The 18121-nt window shown below is 41.9% G+C and overlaps 1 protein-coding gene across 4 annotated transcripts in view; it reads right to left on the reverse strand.

The window, feature by feature from the left end:
• urb1 (URB1 ribosome biogenesis homolog) overlaps positions 1–18121 on the reverse strand; it is a 109839-nt gene that overhangs the window by 18687 nt on the left and 73031 nt on the right. For all 4 annotated transcript variants that reach the window (XM_041211596.1, XM_041211597.1, XM_041211595.1 and 1 more), the window contains 2 exons: positions 11315–11475; positions 4424–4535 (listed from right to left, as the gene is read on the reverse strand). In XM_041211596.1, the coding sequence (XP_041067530.1) occupies positions 4424–4535; positions 11315–11475 (273 nt within the window). The remainder of the gene's footprint in view (positions 1–4423; positions 4536–11314; positions 11476–18121) is intronic.

The raw sequence follows: 18121 nt of genomic DNA on the forward strand, positions 1-18121 counted from the left end.
CAGTCATCAGGGCAGGAGAAAGCATGTGGGGCTCTCTCTGCTGGGGGAGGTGGGGTGAGGTTGGGGGCCACTTTTTCCATGGCTGAGATGTCATGGTACTCATCGTGCAAATGGGTTCCTCTAATCTCTCTCCAAGGGGCCTGCACAGCCTCTGGAAATGCTGACGGAAGCACAGACACTTCCCACTGATAATTCTTTGTGTGGATAGCAACAGGGGCTCAGCATCTGTGTTCAGCTGGGCAGAGTTTGAAGTGTTCAGCGCCCTCTGACAGGGGCACTCCATTTCTTTGCATGTCTCTTAACACCTACTCCTGCCCACATCTGCTGTGTGCCTCGCCTCGCCATGTGACAATCTTGCTATTTCTAATGTAGGAAACACCAAAGTGAGTATATCTGCTCTGTGAGTACATGTGCATGATTCATGTGACCGTGCATCCTCTAAGTGTTCACACTTGAGTGAGGAATCTTGGGCTTGTCCTTCGTCAGCCCTTCTGTCACCGTGAAGGACCTGTGGGGAATTAAAGGCATGAGTTAATGCTGAGAAGGGGAAATGGTTCGAACATGACAAACTCCATACTACGGCATTTTAGTTAGTGGAGACATCAATTTAAAAACAGCACTTAACAGTCATTGAATCCCTAAGCGGCAATGAGATATCTCATGCGATTACCAGGTCTCTGGGTCACCTCCATATATCCATTGCTGACGTTTAATGTCTGTGAAACTCTGCCGATCTCCAGGGCGAACTCCTCCAACGTTGTCAGGGTGATTAAGGCCACAGGTCCACCCCCAGGTTCTCTGCCTTTCCCTTGAGTTGTGCACTCTCTTCTCCTGCAATGGGAGAAAGCAGAAAGTTATGAATGTGAGAAGTGGGATGAGTGCTGAGGATGGGATGAGAACATTTGTGGAAGGTGACTGTGAGGGAAGGGTGCAAGACGGCAATAGGATGAGGACAATTATGAATCTTGACTGTTCAGATGAAAATTTGAGGTGGTAACTGGACAGAAGGGAATGAGCGGAACTGCAAGGTGAGTTGGTCAGAAGAGTGCTACGTAGGGCATTGCTGGGAAAGTTAGAGAGTGATGACACATACCTTTCCAGACCTTGTGAGGCCAATGAACCTTTTCCAATACCCTATCCAGGTCCTGGGCACCACCATTCTGTTGCTGACAGCCCTGCAATTTCCAGCAATGCCAACTGTCGTGAGAAAACAGCATGTCCTTCTTGCTGTCACTAACTCCTGCATGATCTCAGGGAGCAGGGTTTCCACACCTTCCTTCCATTTATTTGTCTCCACAAGCCTTCACGATCAATGTTTCCTATAGTCATTCTGACCCCTATGGTCCCTTTAAATGGAAAGCTTTATCACTCTGTGACTGGTTGGGAAGCCCAGACGTACATGCGAATGTTTTGGATAAGTTAAAGAGCAAGAGCAAAGCCAGCTGATGGAAATAAACAGGTTCCTGACCCACTACTGGCCGCCCTCCTTCGTGTGGGTCTCTTTAGATAAAACTGCGCCTGTAGACTCTAAAAACACTAATAATTAATAAGGGGTTTGGAAGGTAAATTTTATTTGAAAATTGTCCAAATTTCTTAAGTGAGGCATAGAATGGGGACCCTTACCTTGTATCTGACCATGACCTGGCAGTGCTCAATAGTGATAATAAGTCGTGGAACTGGGAGGGAGCTCCATTTCGCAGCCTAGCATTCCTCACCTCTGTACACTCAATAAAATGGTGATGTGGGCCAATTTTTAAGTTGCCTACATCAGTCACCAAATGCATTAATGAAAAATAAAGAACTGCATTCACTCAGAGCTATCGTTGTGTACCATGTTGGTGGCATGTTTTGCTGTAGGAAGAGTTAGACTGGGTCAATGTGCCTCTCCTGCCAAACTCTTAATTTATCACATCAGATTGCTCCCACTATCTGGGATGATTCAGGGAGCAGATATCATAAAAGCTTCTCTCTAGTATAGACTCACTCCAGGTTTTAAGTACAGAATCTGTAACTGCGCCATGGATGGATATAGAGGGGGGCTGCATGAGCCTCTTCCTCCAGTTCAATGTATATGTAGATCACAGGTACATCTGTAAGGTGGAAAACAAAAACAGAATTAACTGGAAAAACTCAGCAGGTCTGGCAGCATCGGCGGAGAAGAAAAGAGTTGACGTTTCGAGTCCTCATGACCCTTCGACAGAACTAGGTGAATCCCACGAAGGGGTGAAATATAAGCTGGCTTAAGGTGGTGGTGGGATTGGGGGTGGGGTGGGGGGGGGGGGAGAGAAGTGGAGGGGGGTGGTGTGGTTGTAGGCAAAAGCAGTGATAGAAGCAGATCATCAAAAGATGTCACAGACAGCAGAACAAAAGAACACATAGGTGTTGAAGTTGGTGGTATTATCTAAACGAATGTGCTAATTAAGAATGGATGGTAGGGCACTCAAGGTATAGCTCTAGTGGGGGTGGGGGGAGCATAAAAGATTTAAAAATAATGGATATTGGTGGGAAAAAGAAAAATCTATATAATTTATTGGAAAAAAACAAAAGGAAGGGGGAAGAAACAGAAAGGGGGTGGGGATGGAGGAGGGAGGTCAAGACCTCCGGTCTGTCCGCAAGAATGACCCAAACCTCCCTGTTGCTTGCCATTTCGACACTCCACCCTACTCTCTTGTCCTTGGCTTGCTGCATTGTTCCAGTGAAGCCCAACTCAAACTGGAGGAACAACACCTCATCTTCCGACTAGGCACTTTACAGCCTTCTGGACTGAATATTGAATTCAACAACTTTAGGTCTTGACCACCCTCCTCCATCCCCACCCCCTTTCTGTTTCTTCCCCCTTTCTTTTGTTTTTTTCCAATAAATTATATAGATTTTTCTTTTTCCCACCTATTACCATTATTTTTAAATCTTTTATGCTCCCCCCACTAGAGCTATACCTTGAGTGCCCTACCATCCATTCTTGATTAGCACATTCGTTTAGATAATATCACCAACTTCGACACCTATGTGTTCTTTTGTTCTGCTGTCTGTGACATCTTTTGATGATCTGCTTCTATCACTGCTTTTGCCTACAACCACCACCACCCCCCCCCCCCCACCCAACACACTTAAACCAGCTTATATTTCACCCCTTCCTGGGATTCACCTACTTCTGTCGAAGGGTCATGAGGACTCGAAACGTCAACTCTTTTCTTCTCCGCCGATGCTGCTAGACCTGCTGAGTTTTTCCAGGTAATTCTGTTTTTGTTTTGGATTTCCAGCATCCGCAGTTTTTTATTTTTATCTCTGTAAGGTGGAGCACAGACTCTCTGACAAATGCTCACATTCAGTGACAATCCACATCAGCTACAGAGCCTCATGAAATGGTTACTAACATCAATATTTCACACAATGACAATGGTGTGTTAATGAAGTGTTAGTGACTGGCTACGATGAATCACCATTGCAGAATAAGCAGATAGGTGTCATTTTTCGCTGACTTTTTACATAAGAGTGAAGCGTTCAAATTTAAGAAGGGTAAACTAAGAAAAGCCATCGCCATTGTCAGGAAGGTTAGTGAACAAAGGACACAGATTTAAGGTGTGTTATGAAAGAAACAGAGGGGAAATTAGAAGCATTTTACTTCATGCAGCAAGTTGCTCTGATCTGGAATATGCTGCCTGAAAGGGCAGTGGGAGCAGATTCAATAGTAACTTTCTAAAAGGAATTGGGTAAGTGACTGGATAGGGGAAATCACAGGGTTAAGTGTAAAGTGCAGATGAGTGAGAATAATTGAAAAGGGCATGATGGCTGGAATAGTTTCTATCTGTGTCATATGATTTTATAATTCTATAAAATTCCTGATAACGCAGAGGCTCTGAAAACAAGGAGAGGCTCATTTTCCCATTAAAACTGGCAGTAACAGATTGTCTGCCATCATAAACCTGAAAGGTAAATTGGCTGGGTTGTTTAACTGGGCACTGTATATATTGGCTGAAGTGAACAATTAGAGCAGTGCATAACGAGCAGCCAATCTGTTGCTAGCAGTTTTATGGGCGTGGGGTGAAGCAATGTTGCCAGGTTAGAAGAGGGGTGCCGGTACAGAAATGATGGGCTGAATGGTCTCCTTCTGTGCTGTAACCATTCTATGATTCTACAGTAAAAATACTTGGCCAGTTTCACATAATTCTTAATAAGTTATTCTTTCTCATTTACACTTGTACTCCAGGTCAAAAAGTAACAGAGGTCGATGCCTTCTCATGGTTAGATAAAGTGCTGATTATGCCAAATACCATTTTAAAACTCTCCCTCAATTTGAAAGCAGAAAGTGCTTTTATTTTGAACCAACATGGATCATCATCATTTCCTTTTCCGCTTTAAAATGGATACAATATCACATATTGTAATAGGCACCAGAAAATTGAAAGCACTATTTTTAACCGACCTGGTCTAAGCATCTGTTGAGCAACTTTAGCAACGTAAAGTGCCAAGCAAAAAGTGAACCTGGCATTCGGTTGTCGGATCCCATTTTTCACCACATCCAATAGATACAGTAGCTAGATAACAGAAAGAAAAGTGAAGTCACACATCATTAGAATTTTGAATGCAATAAATTTGAGCATTGTATGCTGGTCCTTGGTTGAATGATAGATGGCGAATCCAATGACTTAAATGGAAAGAAAATAATAATGCACAGTAAATGAAAGAGATCTGGCGCTGAAACAGTGACGTAATCCTGCCACTTTATAAATCATTGGTGTGACGTAACTTAGAACAATGTGTACAGTTCTGATCATTAAAGAACAAAAAAGATGTTACACTTATTGAAATACAGAAGAGAACAACTGGAAAAATTGAAGAACTGGAGGGATTGGATTATGAGTGGTGGTTATCAAAATTGGGTATGTTTGCAATGGAAAGCAGAAGGTTGACAGGTGATATCATTTCTATTTTCAGGGTTTTGCAAGAGACTAGATAATGCAAGCCATGACAAGCTAGTTCATGTTGTCCAGAACAGTGGAACTAGAAAACATAAGCCAAAGTTTTCCCTTCGTCAGGTGCACGCGACCGGCAGGCCCAGGAGCAGCCAGGAAATGGACCCCTGACCGTGATCAGCCCCTCGACTATGATTTCATGCTGGCTGGCCATTAATTGGCCAGCCAGCGTGAAACGCACACTGAAAATCTCAGCACTGCTGGGGTGGGGGCGGGTGACAGTGTCACTGCAGGTGCAGGTAAGCGCTGCGAGAGAGCTCCCTAAAGGCAGACAGCTGCCTTAGGGAGCTGCAGACCTGCAAATAATTAAATAAAGGTGTTAAAAAGCTGCAAAAAACTGTCCATCAACCACAATCAAGCGCCTGAAAGGGTACCTTATAAAAATGCTGTCCCTAGACATTTATTATTATTTTATTTTCAAACGGAAATTTCATCCTACCCACGGATGAGTTTTGATGAAAATGTAAAGGCCACCCAGCCGATTCACCTGTCCACTGGTAAGGTTGGACAGGCCATGAAAAATCGCTTACAATTAGACGGCTAGTGGGCTTAATTGCCCACTCAATTATCGACAGGCGCACTTCTGACTTTTGTTGTGAGTCTGCCAAGCGAAACATTGCTTGATGACGTCGGGATTGCTCGACCAACGTCATCTCGCGCAAATTTACACCCGATCAGGTCGGGACACCAAATTCTGGCCATAGACCGTACTTGACGGGGGGTAATTTCAAAACTGAGGAAACAAAATTTCTATGAGCAAATGGTCTACTATGGAACAGACTCGCTGGAAAGGCAGCAGATGCACTTAACATTGATCAGTTCAAATCCAAATTAGATTTCTTTCTGAAAATAACATTTCAGGATATAGTATATGAGTAATTTGAGACATGACATGTGGTAAGTGTAGCATGCTTGGGTGATTTTGGACCTATGGCTCTCAAAGCTCTTCACTGCTGGGATTTCCTCCCGTCATATCTGACTCTGTTTTAGGCTAACTGATAGAAATAAATTGTGATTAGGGGCAGAATTTTCTGCTTGCCGGGTGAGCGGGACCGACCCAATCTCCTGCGCGCGGGGAGCCGATCCCCGCTGGACAAGCGGGCCCTGCCGCCATTTTACGTGGGTGGGCCAATTAAGGCCCGCCCAGTGTGACGTCCGGTGGGGAAGCGCTATGCGCTTACTGTGTGGGCATGGTGGGGGGGGGATTTCCCCAAAAGCAAGAGTGCGCTCTTTCGCGCATGCGCACTAAACAGCGCACATCTCCCTGAGGCTAAGTGCTGCCTCAGGGAGATCGTTGACAGTTCTAAAAATATGAAAATTAGAAAAATAAGAATTCCCTAACATGTCCCCCTCATGTGACAATGTCACTTGAGATGGGACATGTTCATAATTTACATTATAAGTTTATTAAATCCCTATTTTCTATTGTCCGCCAGGGCTCCTGGCCTGCCCGCCAACCTTAAGGTTTGTCGGGCAGGTCCTTTAATTGTTTAAATGATCCTGTCAATGGCCTCAATTGGCCATTGACAGGTTGGCGGGCGCACAGCTGATTTGGCTGTGCCTCCACCTTCCTGAAAATTTAAAAGGGGCGGGATGACGTTAGGGGTTCCCTGCTCGCTGACAGCAAAATTCTGCCCTGGTAGTCAACAACTCCATTGTGGTTACATTATGCAACTTTCAGGATGGTAGAAGCTTAAAAAGATGGATCTTGCTCTTTCCTCATCTAGCAATTCCTACACTGGCATCTTCTAAAATTAATTTTGAGTTTCAAGTACAAAACCAAAATACTGTGGATGCTGGAAATCCAAAAAAAACCCAGAAATACTGAAAATAATCAGCAGGTTAGGCAGTATCTGAGGAGAAACAGTTAACGTTTCAGGTTGATGATCTTCCATTGGAACTTCCTTGTCAGGTCCTGAAATGTAACTCTTTTTCTCTCTCCACAGATGCTGAGTATTTTCAGCATTTTCTCTTTTTATTTCATCTTCAAGTTCTGTTTTGAATGAAGACTTTCCATTTTTCACTGAGTACATTTTCATCTCTGCAAGAGTTGTTGGATTAAGACACATTGAAAGGCAACATTAAGGTACCCGATCAAGCTCCTTCCCTTAAGAACATAAGAAACAGGAGCAGGAGTTGACCATTTGGTGCCTAGAACCTGCGCTGCCATTCAATATGACATGGCTGCTCTTCTACCTGATCTCCACTTTCCTGCCCACTCCCCATATCTCTTATTTCCCCATCAATCCATATATTCAATGAAGATAAAGAGTTACAAAGATTCATACCCCTCTGAGTAAAGAAATCTTTCCTCATCTCAGTCCAAATAAGCCCTTATTCTGAGACCATGCCCATGTTCTCCATTCCCCAGCCTGAGGAAACAACCCCTCCGTTTCTACCCTATCAAGTCCTTTAGAATCTTGTATGTTTCAATGAGATCATCTCCCCATTTCTCCTACTTCAGTGATTATAGGCCTGACTTACTCAGCCTCTCATCATAGAATAACCCTCTCTTCCCAGGAACCAATCTAGTGAACTTTCGCTTTACCTCCCCCAAGGCAAGTATATCCTTCTTTAAATATGGAGGCCAAAACTGCATACCGTATTCCAGGTGTGGTCTCACTAAAATTATATACCATTGTGGCAAGACTCTTGTACTCCAATTTGGTTGCAAAAGGCCAATGTGCTATTTGCCATCCTAATTGCTTGTTGCATCCACATGCTAATTTTCTGTGTTCCTAGTATGAGAACATCCAAGCCTCTCCAAACATCAACATTTACAAAGATAAAAACAAAAAACTGCGGATGCTGGAAATCCAAAACAAAAACAGAAACAGAAATACCTGGAAAAACTCAGCAGGTAACAAGGCAAATGCCACCACCAAACACATCTTCCCTTCACCCCTCCTGGCGGCATTCCGTAGGGATCGTTCCCTCCATGACACCTTGTCCACTCCTCCATCATCCCCTACTCCTCCTCCCACGGCACCTCCCCATGCAAACGCAGAAGATGCAACACTGCCCCTTCACTTCCTCTCTCCTCACCATCCAAAGGCCCAAACACTCCTTTCAAGTGAAGCAGCATTTCACTTGCACTTCCCCAACTTAATCTTCTGCATTCGTTGCTCCCAATGCGGTTTCCTCTACATTGGAGAGACCAAACGCAGACTGGGTGACCGCTTTGCAGAACCCCTTCGGTCTGTCTGCAAGAATGACCCAGACCTCCCTGTCGCTTGCCATTTCAACACTCCACCCTGGTCTCTTGCCCACATGTCTGTCCTTGGCTTGCTGCATTGTTCCAATGAAGCTCAACGCAAACTGGAGGAACAGCACCTCATCTTCTGACTAGGCACTTTACAGCCTTCCGGACTGAATATTGAGTTCAACAATTGTAGATCTTGAACTCTCTCTTCCATCCCCACCCCCTTCCTGTTTCTTCCCCCTCCTTTTTGTTTTTTTCAATAATTTATATAGATTTTTTCTTTTCCCACCTATTTCCACTAATTTTAAATGTATCTCCACCATTGTTTATTTCTACCTTTTAGTATTCACTCACCCCCACTAGAGCTATCTGTACCTTATCTGTCCTGTCTTATACTCTTAATTAGCACATTCCTATAGATAATATCACCACCTTCAACAACTCTCTGTTCTTTTGTCTGTGACAGCTTTTGGTTATCTCCTCCTATCACTGGCTGCTTGTCCCAACAAACCGCACCCCCCCCAACCCCGCTTAAACCAGCTTATATTTCACCCCTTTCCTAATTTTATTTAGTTCTGTTGAAGGGTCATGAGGACTCGAAATGTCAACTGTACTCCTCTCCGCCGATGCTGCCAGACCTGCTGAGTTTTTCCAGGTATTTCTGTTCCTGTTTTTGTTTTGTGATCAACATTTACAAGCTTCACGTCTCTTAAAAAATGTTCTTATGATCAAAGTGAATAACTTCACATTTCCTCACATTACATTCCATCTGCCACATGTTCTTTGCAGCCTCTTTGGGTTCTCCTCACTGATTACCGTTCCACCTAACTTTGTATCGTCTTTGTCTCTTTGACCAAGTCATAAATAAAGACTGTAAATAGCTGAGGCCCCAGCACTGATCCTTGCAGCATCCACTAATTGCAGCTTGCCAACTTGAAAATGCCCAGTTAATGGCTACTCTCTGCTTTCTGTTCGTTAATTAATCCTCCATCCTTGCTAATATATTACCCCCAACTCCATGTGTCCTTATCTTGCCTAGTAAGCTTTTGTTTGGTACCTTATCGAATGTCTTTTGGAAATCCAAGCATATTACATCTTCTGGTTACCCTTTATCTGTCCTAATAGTTACATCTTCAAAAAACTCAAATAAAGTTGCCAAACACGATTTTCCTCTTGTAAAACCAAGCCAACTTTGTCTGATCACACAATGAATTTCTAAGTGAATTATTAAGACTTCATTAATGATAGATTGCAGCATTTTCCTGACAACTGAATCACAGAATTGTTACAGTGCAGGAGGCCATTCAGTCCATTGTGTCTGCACTTGCTCTCCAAATGAGCAATTCACTTAGTGCCATTGCCCCACCTTCTCCCTGTAATCCTTTACATTGCTCCTTTTCAGATAACAATCTAATTCCCTTTTGAATGTTTTGATTGAATCTGCCTCCACCATACTCTCAGGTAATGCATTCCAGACCCTAACTGCTCACTGCATGAAAAAGATTTTTCTCGTATCACTTTTGCCTCTTTTGCCAATTACTTCAAATCTGTGCATTCTTGTTCTCAATTCTTTCACGAGTGGTAATGGTTTCTCCCCATTTACTCTGTCCTGACCCTTCATGATTTTGAATACTTCTATCAAATCTCACCTCAGCCTTCTTTTCACCAAGGGAAACAGTACTAAGTTCTCCAATCTATCTTCATGAATGAAGTTTCTCATTCCCTAGAAACATTCTCGTGGATCTTTTCTGCACTTTCTCCAAAGCCTTCATGTCTTTCTTAAAGTGCGGTGCCCAGAACTGGATGCAATATTCCAGCTGAGACTAAACTAGTGTCTTATATAAGTTCAACATACCCTCCTTGCTCTTCTCTATGCCTCTATTAATAAAGCCTTTATGCTTTATTGACCACTCTCAATCTGTCCTGCCACCTTCAATGACTTATGCACTTACAACCCCAGGTCCTTCTGCTCCTGCATCCCCTTTAGAATTATTTTATTCTTTATTTTATATTGTCTCTCCATGTCCTTCCTACCAAAGTAAATTATTTCACATTTCAACACATTGAACTTTATCTGCCACCCTTCCGTCCATTCCACCAACTTGTCTACATCCTTTTGAAATTCTACACTATCCTCTTCACAGTTCACAAGTTTCCAAGTTTCTTATCTTCTGCAAATTCTGAAACTGTGCCCCGTACACCAAGGTCTGGGTCATAACATGTATCGGAAAAAGCAAGGGTCTCAACATTAACCCCTGGGGAATTCCACTACAAACCTTCCTTCTGTCCAAAAAATATCCATTTATCACTACTCTGTTTCCTGTCACTCAGTCAATTTCATATCCATGTTGCTACTGTCCCTTTTATTCCATAAGCTATAACTTTGCTCACAAGTTTGTTGTGCGGCACTTTATTCAATGCCTTTTGGAACTCACTGGCTTGTAGTTCCCTGTTTGCTTTCTTTATCTTTTCTTTGATAGCAACCTGCTGGGACTATTCTAGAACCTAAGGAATTTTGGAAAATCATAATCAGTGCATCTACTATCTTTGCAGATATCTCTTTTAGAAGCCTAGGGTGTAAGCCATCAGGTCCTGGGAATTTGTCAGATTTTAGTCCCTTAAGTTTTCCAGTACATTTTCTCTGCTGATATTAATTACCTTACGTTCCCACTCTCATTAGCCCCTTGGTTACCCTCTATTTCTGGTATGCAATTTGTGTCTTCTACTGTGAAAACAGGCACAAAATACTTGCTTACTTTAATTTAGGAAAATGTGCTTGAATATGAAATAAAACGATCACACCAGCATGCATGCAAGTCCTTCTGCTTTACACTATATGAGAGGTTAAACCATCACAAGGTATCACCTAATGAGGATGACAAGATATGTTGAGAACTGGAAAAAGCTGCAGACAGCGATGAAGATTGGAAATGGACTTGATGGTACAGAATGTGTGCCCTAGCATGGTGGTGAGGGTTCAAAAACCATTTAGTTTCTCCCTGTGGAGATATCATGGATGGTGCATGGTATGGAGACCCACTGGATTGGGATGGATGCATTTTGGAAGATTCTGAAAAGCTGTAAAGGACATTCATTAGTCTGAGATTGAAGCAAACTGTATAACATGCATTCCACTTACCTGCCGCTTTTCCCTAAAATGAGCAGCCTCTAGATGCATGTAGTAATTACCCAGGATGTGATAGGCAGCAGCTCTCACTTTAGGATCATAACTGCTAAGAGCTGCTATAGTTAATCCCAAAGCATTAACATCCACAAACTTGCAGCAGTCTACCACAGCTTCTGCAAGGATAAAAAAAAACAAAGATTTTAATTTATCTGATGTCTCTTCACAATCTTAGGAAGTTTGATGTTGCTTCACTTACAAATAATTACTTTGAAGTGCAGTCTATGTTCTTCTGTAGGCAAATGTGGCAATTATTTTGTACATAGCAACACAGCACAAATGGCAGAGAGGTGCAATGACCAACTACTTTGTTTTGGTCAAGGGAAGAATGTTGGCTGAGATAATGGAAGATCTCTCTGCTCTCCCTGAAAGAACAGTTGCTGGAAGTCCTTACTTAAAAAGCAGATATGAAGGCATATGTTCGTGGACCTACAGCTTATTGCCTATCATAGAGAAGTTGCAGAGGCAAGCAAGTTCTATCAAAACTCTACACCTCCAACAAATGTCATCACAATTTTATGAATTTCGCACTGGTCAGGAACGTGGTGACAAGGCACTCACATTTTATGGTGTGTTGCTTTATTTGCTGTAACTCACAAGGTGTTCTTTGATACCTTTTGTCCATCTAGCAAAATTTCAATCACACCCTTGTCCAGAGTCTGGTGACAATAAATGACTATCCTCTAACAGACAGGGGAGGGGTTAGAAGATAAGCAGATTCTTTCTGGTGGCTCCAAAATGACAACCCTGACAATGCAAGCTTTGAACCAGGTTAGGAATCTTAACCTGAATTAGGTCAGTCTGACTGACTATCACTAAGAGGGCATGGAGGAGTAGACCCATGGCTCTAGTAACCTTGTTAGCAATTTCCCATTAGGTCAAGTGGAATTGGTTGGGTGAGTGGTAGGAAATTTTACGAGTCCTCTCTACTAGTAAGCCGGCCATTTAGCTGGTTAAACTCCAGCAGTGCCTTTGGTATATTTGAGTTGCTCTAAGCCTTGGTTATCAACCTATGGTAAGTTTTTTGATCTTTAATGACTGGGATGTGCTTCCAAGCAGAGACTTGGCACCACTCTGTAATCGAGCCAATAGAAACTCAATATTAAGCATGGTGATGGGATTTCTGTATGTCAGATACCCAAGTGACAAAAACCATTCAAATAAATCCACCCCTAATGACAAATTAACTCAGGTGGACCACAAGAATAATGATTTAAGTGAAGTAAATAGCACACTTGTAAATGTTGAGGGAAGTAACATGCTCTTCTGAGAGTTAGGTTGAAGCTGACTTTTGACAGGGTACAGCGAGTTTATCCTGCACCTAATCTGTGTTATACTTGTTCTGGAGGTAGCTCATACCAAAACACTCTATTCTACACTACTAACATCTTTTACATCAATGGGCTACAAAACTAAGTTCTTTTAAAAAACGTGAAATCAGTTAATAACCTAGCTCTTTTATTAAAATTATTTGTGCGCACTGCATTCAGTCAAAAAGTTCCATAATTCGGTAGTTCCATTTAAAATTGTTCTCTTGACCTAACATCAAAAAATCATTTGACTTTCCACATAATGGAAATGACGCAGTCAGTATATACCAGTCTCATTTTGCAAACAGAGACTTACATTAAAACAGACAAGACTGTTTCTAAACTACAGGAGAGAAAATTGATGATTGAGCCTGTCTTGCATGTGACTGCATTTTGTTTTGATCCTAATTTCACGCAGTCTAGTGAACCAGTGCATTGGTGACATTGTGTCACTGAGCAGAAGGGCACAAGCACTTATCTGACATGACAGTAATGAAGCCAGTTAACCCTAGCTCTTCCTTCAGTAACTTCAAGTGTATGGCTTCATAACAATTTTGGTAAAGCTTGGCTCTTCACCATCTCAACCAATGAATACAATAGTTTAAAACAAAGCACTCAGAAGGATTTAAACAATAGATTGTTTTAGAAACTGTACAAATCATTTTGAGGCAGCTATGTAGGCAAGCTGACATGATTCTGATATCTACCAAACTGTCTCAATTTTCTTTTCTCTGCAATTATTCTTCTACCTTGTGGTTTCAACAGAGAATTACAATTTTGAACTAATAAATGTGGTTTTCCATTTACTTAATGCAACAGACAGGGATAAAAGACAAGCACTGAGCTAGCTGTAGATATAGCCTCAGAATCAGGGGTGTAATTTTGGAACAAGTTACAAAGTAGGGGCTGTAATCTTCCAACCACTTGAAAAGAATTAAAGCAAAATGAAATTGTTGGGGTAATTTTGCAAAGTCTGCCCTTAGCTTCGCTGTACAGAATTATCCCTTTCACATAAACGGGATAATAAGTTACTCGAGTTAGATTATTTAACATGGTGCGACGACATGGATAAACTGAAGTGTTTATGTAAATAGGTGCTATACCTTTCATAAAAAGAACTCAAGATTATTGGCTGTGGGATACAAGGTGGTTTGGTGAATTATCTTGCCCCCTGGTAAATGGATTCAACTTCAGCTGATGGAGGAATGTCTCCACTCTGCTAGATGCAAAGTTTGTAGGTGAGGTGAATTTCTAAACCTTAACTGGTGCAAAAGAACCAAAACACAAATTTGGCAACAATTCACAAAATCGGAAATATGAAATGCACTGGAAAGATGTGAGCAAAGTAAACTTACTCACTTGTTCACAACCTAAGCTGACCTGACCCTGGTCTTCTACATTCCTGTCTCCACCTCTACCTCCATAATATGTATCACCCCCACCCCTAACTCAGGAAATCTGCTGCTGATTGTCACCTGCACAATCAACTATTCCAATGCACTCCTGGCCAGCCTCCCACCTTCCACCCTCCATAAACGTTGGTTCATCCAAAACTCAGCTGTCATATCTTATCCCTCACTGAGTCACACTCAATCATCATTCCTTCCCCCAATGGCGCACATTGGCTCCTGGTCTTCCTATGCCTCAAACAATTAAGCTCTCATTCTCCAAGGCCTCCCTTCCTTATCTCTGTAACCTCCTCCACCCTATTATTCTCTTATCCTCCAACTCAGATCCCTTTCCCTTGCTCCACTACTGATGGTTCTGACTTCCACCATCTCAGCCCCATGCTCTGGAGTTTCCTCCCTAAACCTTCCATCTCCCTCTTCTCCTTTAAGAACGCTACTTAAAACACACCTCGTTGGCCAAACTTTTAGTTACCCCTCCAAAACAAAGAACTTGTATTTATATAGTGCCTTTCACAACCACATGGTATCTGAACATGCTTTACAACCAATGAAGCATCTTTGAATTTTAGTTACTGCTATAATTAGGTACAATAGCAGCCATCGTGCATAGCAAAGTCTGACAAATAACAATGAGATAATGATCAGATAATCTGCTTTACTGATATTGGTCGAGGAATAAATATTGGTCAAGACACTGGGGAGAAATCCTATGCTATTCTCCAAAATAATGCTATGAGGTATCACACATTTAACTAAGAGGGCAGACAGGGCTTTAGTTTAATGTCTCATCTTAAAGGCGGCACCTGTAACAGCGAAGCAGTCCTTTAGCACTGCAGTGAGGTGTCAGACTAGATTAAATCTTGAAGTAGGACTTGCACCCACAACCTTCTGACTTAGAGACAAGCTGATCTACAGCTAATATCACAGTCTTTGGCTTGCCATCTATTTTTCTGATTATGTCTCTGTAAAGTGCAGTAAAACATTTAATTACATTCAAGCCACAATATAAATGCAAGCTGTTGTTATAACTAATAAGGATTTTGTTATTTTGTGGTTGAGAGCATCCATTGACATTTATGCAATCTCAATTCGGTTTGGTGAAAATCATGGACTTTAGGAGCAACAGAAGCACGCATTATGGATCATGGATCAGAAACTGATTGTCTCTCTCAGACTCTATTCTCAAGTCACTTCTAGATGATCACCCATCAATCAGAGTATGATTGGGCTGTAGGTCTTATACACCCCTTTGCAACTCAAATTGGAAGGGTGTGAAGGAAGTCTCTACCTTTACCAGGTCAAAAATATATTACTTGCTAAAGTTAACCAATTAAAAAAAAGGGCTCCAAACATTGTGTGTGTCTATGTACAAATACACACACATTTATAAGCATAGTAGAAACACCTTAGCTAAAGAGGCTGAATCACTGCACAAAGTATTGAACTCTACTGCATAAATTTGAGACTAGTTCCAAGGGGCTGTGTTAAAAATACTGACTATTTTTGGGAGGGGGACTGTTACCAGGAAAAGATCCACCAGTTGACCGAGTGCATCAGATATTTAATTTTTTATAGATGAACGTACAAGGGCAGAGCACCTCTAAGAGAATTAGGTAAGTGGATTTTGCCAGATTATTTGAAATTGCTTTACAGAAAGTATAGCAAAAGGGAGTCAGCCTTTGCCAAGCACATACACAAGTTCAAATTGATAGAAGTCAAATAAAACAAATGAATCTGAAGGCATATCAAAAGACTGAATATTATAAACTGTAAATCTGGAATGTAGTAGAAACAATAAGCAACATCAGGAGCTTAGAGAGCCTTCTGAAAATTGCAGAACAAAAACTTGCTTATCTTGTGCTTCCTGGGTCTTTGTACAGTACGAGAGGAGTGGGTCACATGGGAGATGTTCTTGATGCAGTAATTATATAAAAATTAAGGATTTACTGAAGCATGTGATTGTCATATAACTAAACGATTGGCCAAGTTCATATGAGTGCTGGATATCAAACTGAACCAATTCACACAGGTGCAGTGGAAGATACTCTTTCAACCTAGGATTGAGGCACATCAGTGACGTCAACATTAAGGGAGCGCTGCTTATTTTACTCTGCCTTTTGTGTCAATACTGAGTCTGGGTGCCAAAATGGAAACATTTCCCATTCTCTAACACGGACTTCTACAAAGATAATAACTCTTTGCAGCAAACATAAAGGGCAGGATTTTGCTCTTGGCGGGGGTGCTCGGTGGGGGCGGTTGGGAAGCCGACTGCTGCCCATAATCGGCTTCGCACTGCAATTTCACACAGGCTGGCCAATTAAGGCTCGCCTGCGTGTATCATGAGCGGTAGTGCTAAGCGCTGCCTGTGCGAATGGGGGGAGGAGGGAGACCCGGGCCTTGCGCGCAGTTTGTGCATGCGTGAGAAAGAGCGCTTCAGTCTCTGAGGCATGGAGCAGCCTCAGAGAGATTGAAGCCACTGTTTAAAAAAAATGAAGACAATAAAAATTTAATAAAACATGTCCCCTCATGTGACTCTGTCACATGAATAGGGACATGTTTTTAATTCAAAAATAAAGTTTTTATTTAACGTTTATTTGCTTTAGTGGATGAGGTTTCCTAAAAAACATAAAGGCTACTTGGTCTTTTCGCCTGCCCGCCAACCATTAGGTTGGGCGGGAAGACTAAATTTGAATTTTATTAGATTGTTAATATCCTTAATAGGCCTTTTAATTATTGGTGGGTGCGCAGCTGATTCTGGCACGTGCCTGCCGAATGAAATATCGCGAGACTGCGTCATGACGTCGGGATGCAGACCCGGCTTCAACGCGCCTCATTTTACGCTCGGATGTGATGAGCATGCATCCGCATGCCGAGCGTAATATTCTGCCCATGAAACGCTGACTCAATATGCGCATCTTCTTTGATCCGTTTAACCTTCAAGTGGTAAAGAATCACAGATCTTAATGGCACAGAAGGGGCCATTTGGCCATTGTGTCTGCACCGGCTCACCAAATGAGCATTATGACCTAGTGCCATTGTCCTGCCTTTGCCCCATGCCCCTGCCCATAATCCAGAGAGAGAAAAAAAATGAATGATGTGCACTTTAATAGCGTCTCTCAGAAACACTTCAAAGGGCTTTATTTTGAAATGCAATTACCTCTATTACGTAGCTGATCTCAGCAGTTATTTGTTAAAAAGCAAAGTTCATCAACAGTTGCATAACCAACCAATCCATCTTGGTTCATGGAGAGAAGCACATTGGTCAGAACACTGAGCACTTCTTGCTCTTTTACAAAGTTGTACCATGGAATTTTTAATGTCCACAGAAAACCACTAGAACAAATGTGACTTCACACCTTTTCTAAGAGATGGCACCTTGAAAATGTAGTACTCCCTCAGCAGATGAAAATTCAATCATTGGGTCAATCTGACATAGATGAGCTGAAATTAAATACCAAATTATGCTCTCAGGATGGAGCCATTCCTAAGGGGCTATATATTGGGACACTACAGGTGTCTGCTACTTCTCACATTGTGCTCTCAATGGGCCTTGATCTAAGCTGAAAGCGTGCAATTTTTTTTTTTAAAAAGGCCTTTCTATTTGCTAAAAGTGGAAAAACATTGCCCAGAAGAGCATTAGCCTTCATGCTGAAACTAAAATCTTCTGAATTTAAAAAAAAATCAATATGTGCCTTCCAAAAAGAGAGATTATGCCCTTGATCTGGAAAACTTCACTCTGAATTACAGCTGTAAAACGACCATTACATTTAACAACCTCGAAAAGTGAAACGCATCTGAAATTATAATGAAACTTCCATTGACAGGTTTATGTCAGGCAAATGTAATCTCTTTCATATTTCAAGGTCACAAATTCTTACAAAGCAGCTATATATATCACAGCTACTAGAGACAGAATGGCACTTTTATTTAAGATCCAGCAGACAGTGAAATAGTCAGACCGCAGACAGGTTAGGTAGGGAGGGCAGAAAAGTGGCTTTGCTTTATGAAAGCTCATCAGACTATTTTCACTGTAATTATGACAA

Source organism: Carcharodon carcharias, chromosome 18 (genome assembly GCF_017639515.1).
Source record: "Carcharodon carcharias isolate sCarCar2 chromosome 18, sCarCar2.pri, whole genome shotgun sequence".
Taxonomy (NCBI): Eukaryota; Metazoa; Chordata; class Chondrichthyes; order Lamniformes; family Lamnidae; genus Carcharodon; species Carcharodon carcharias.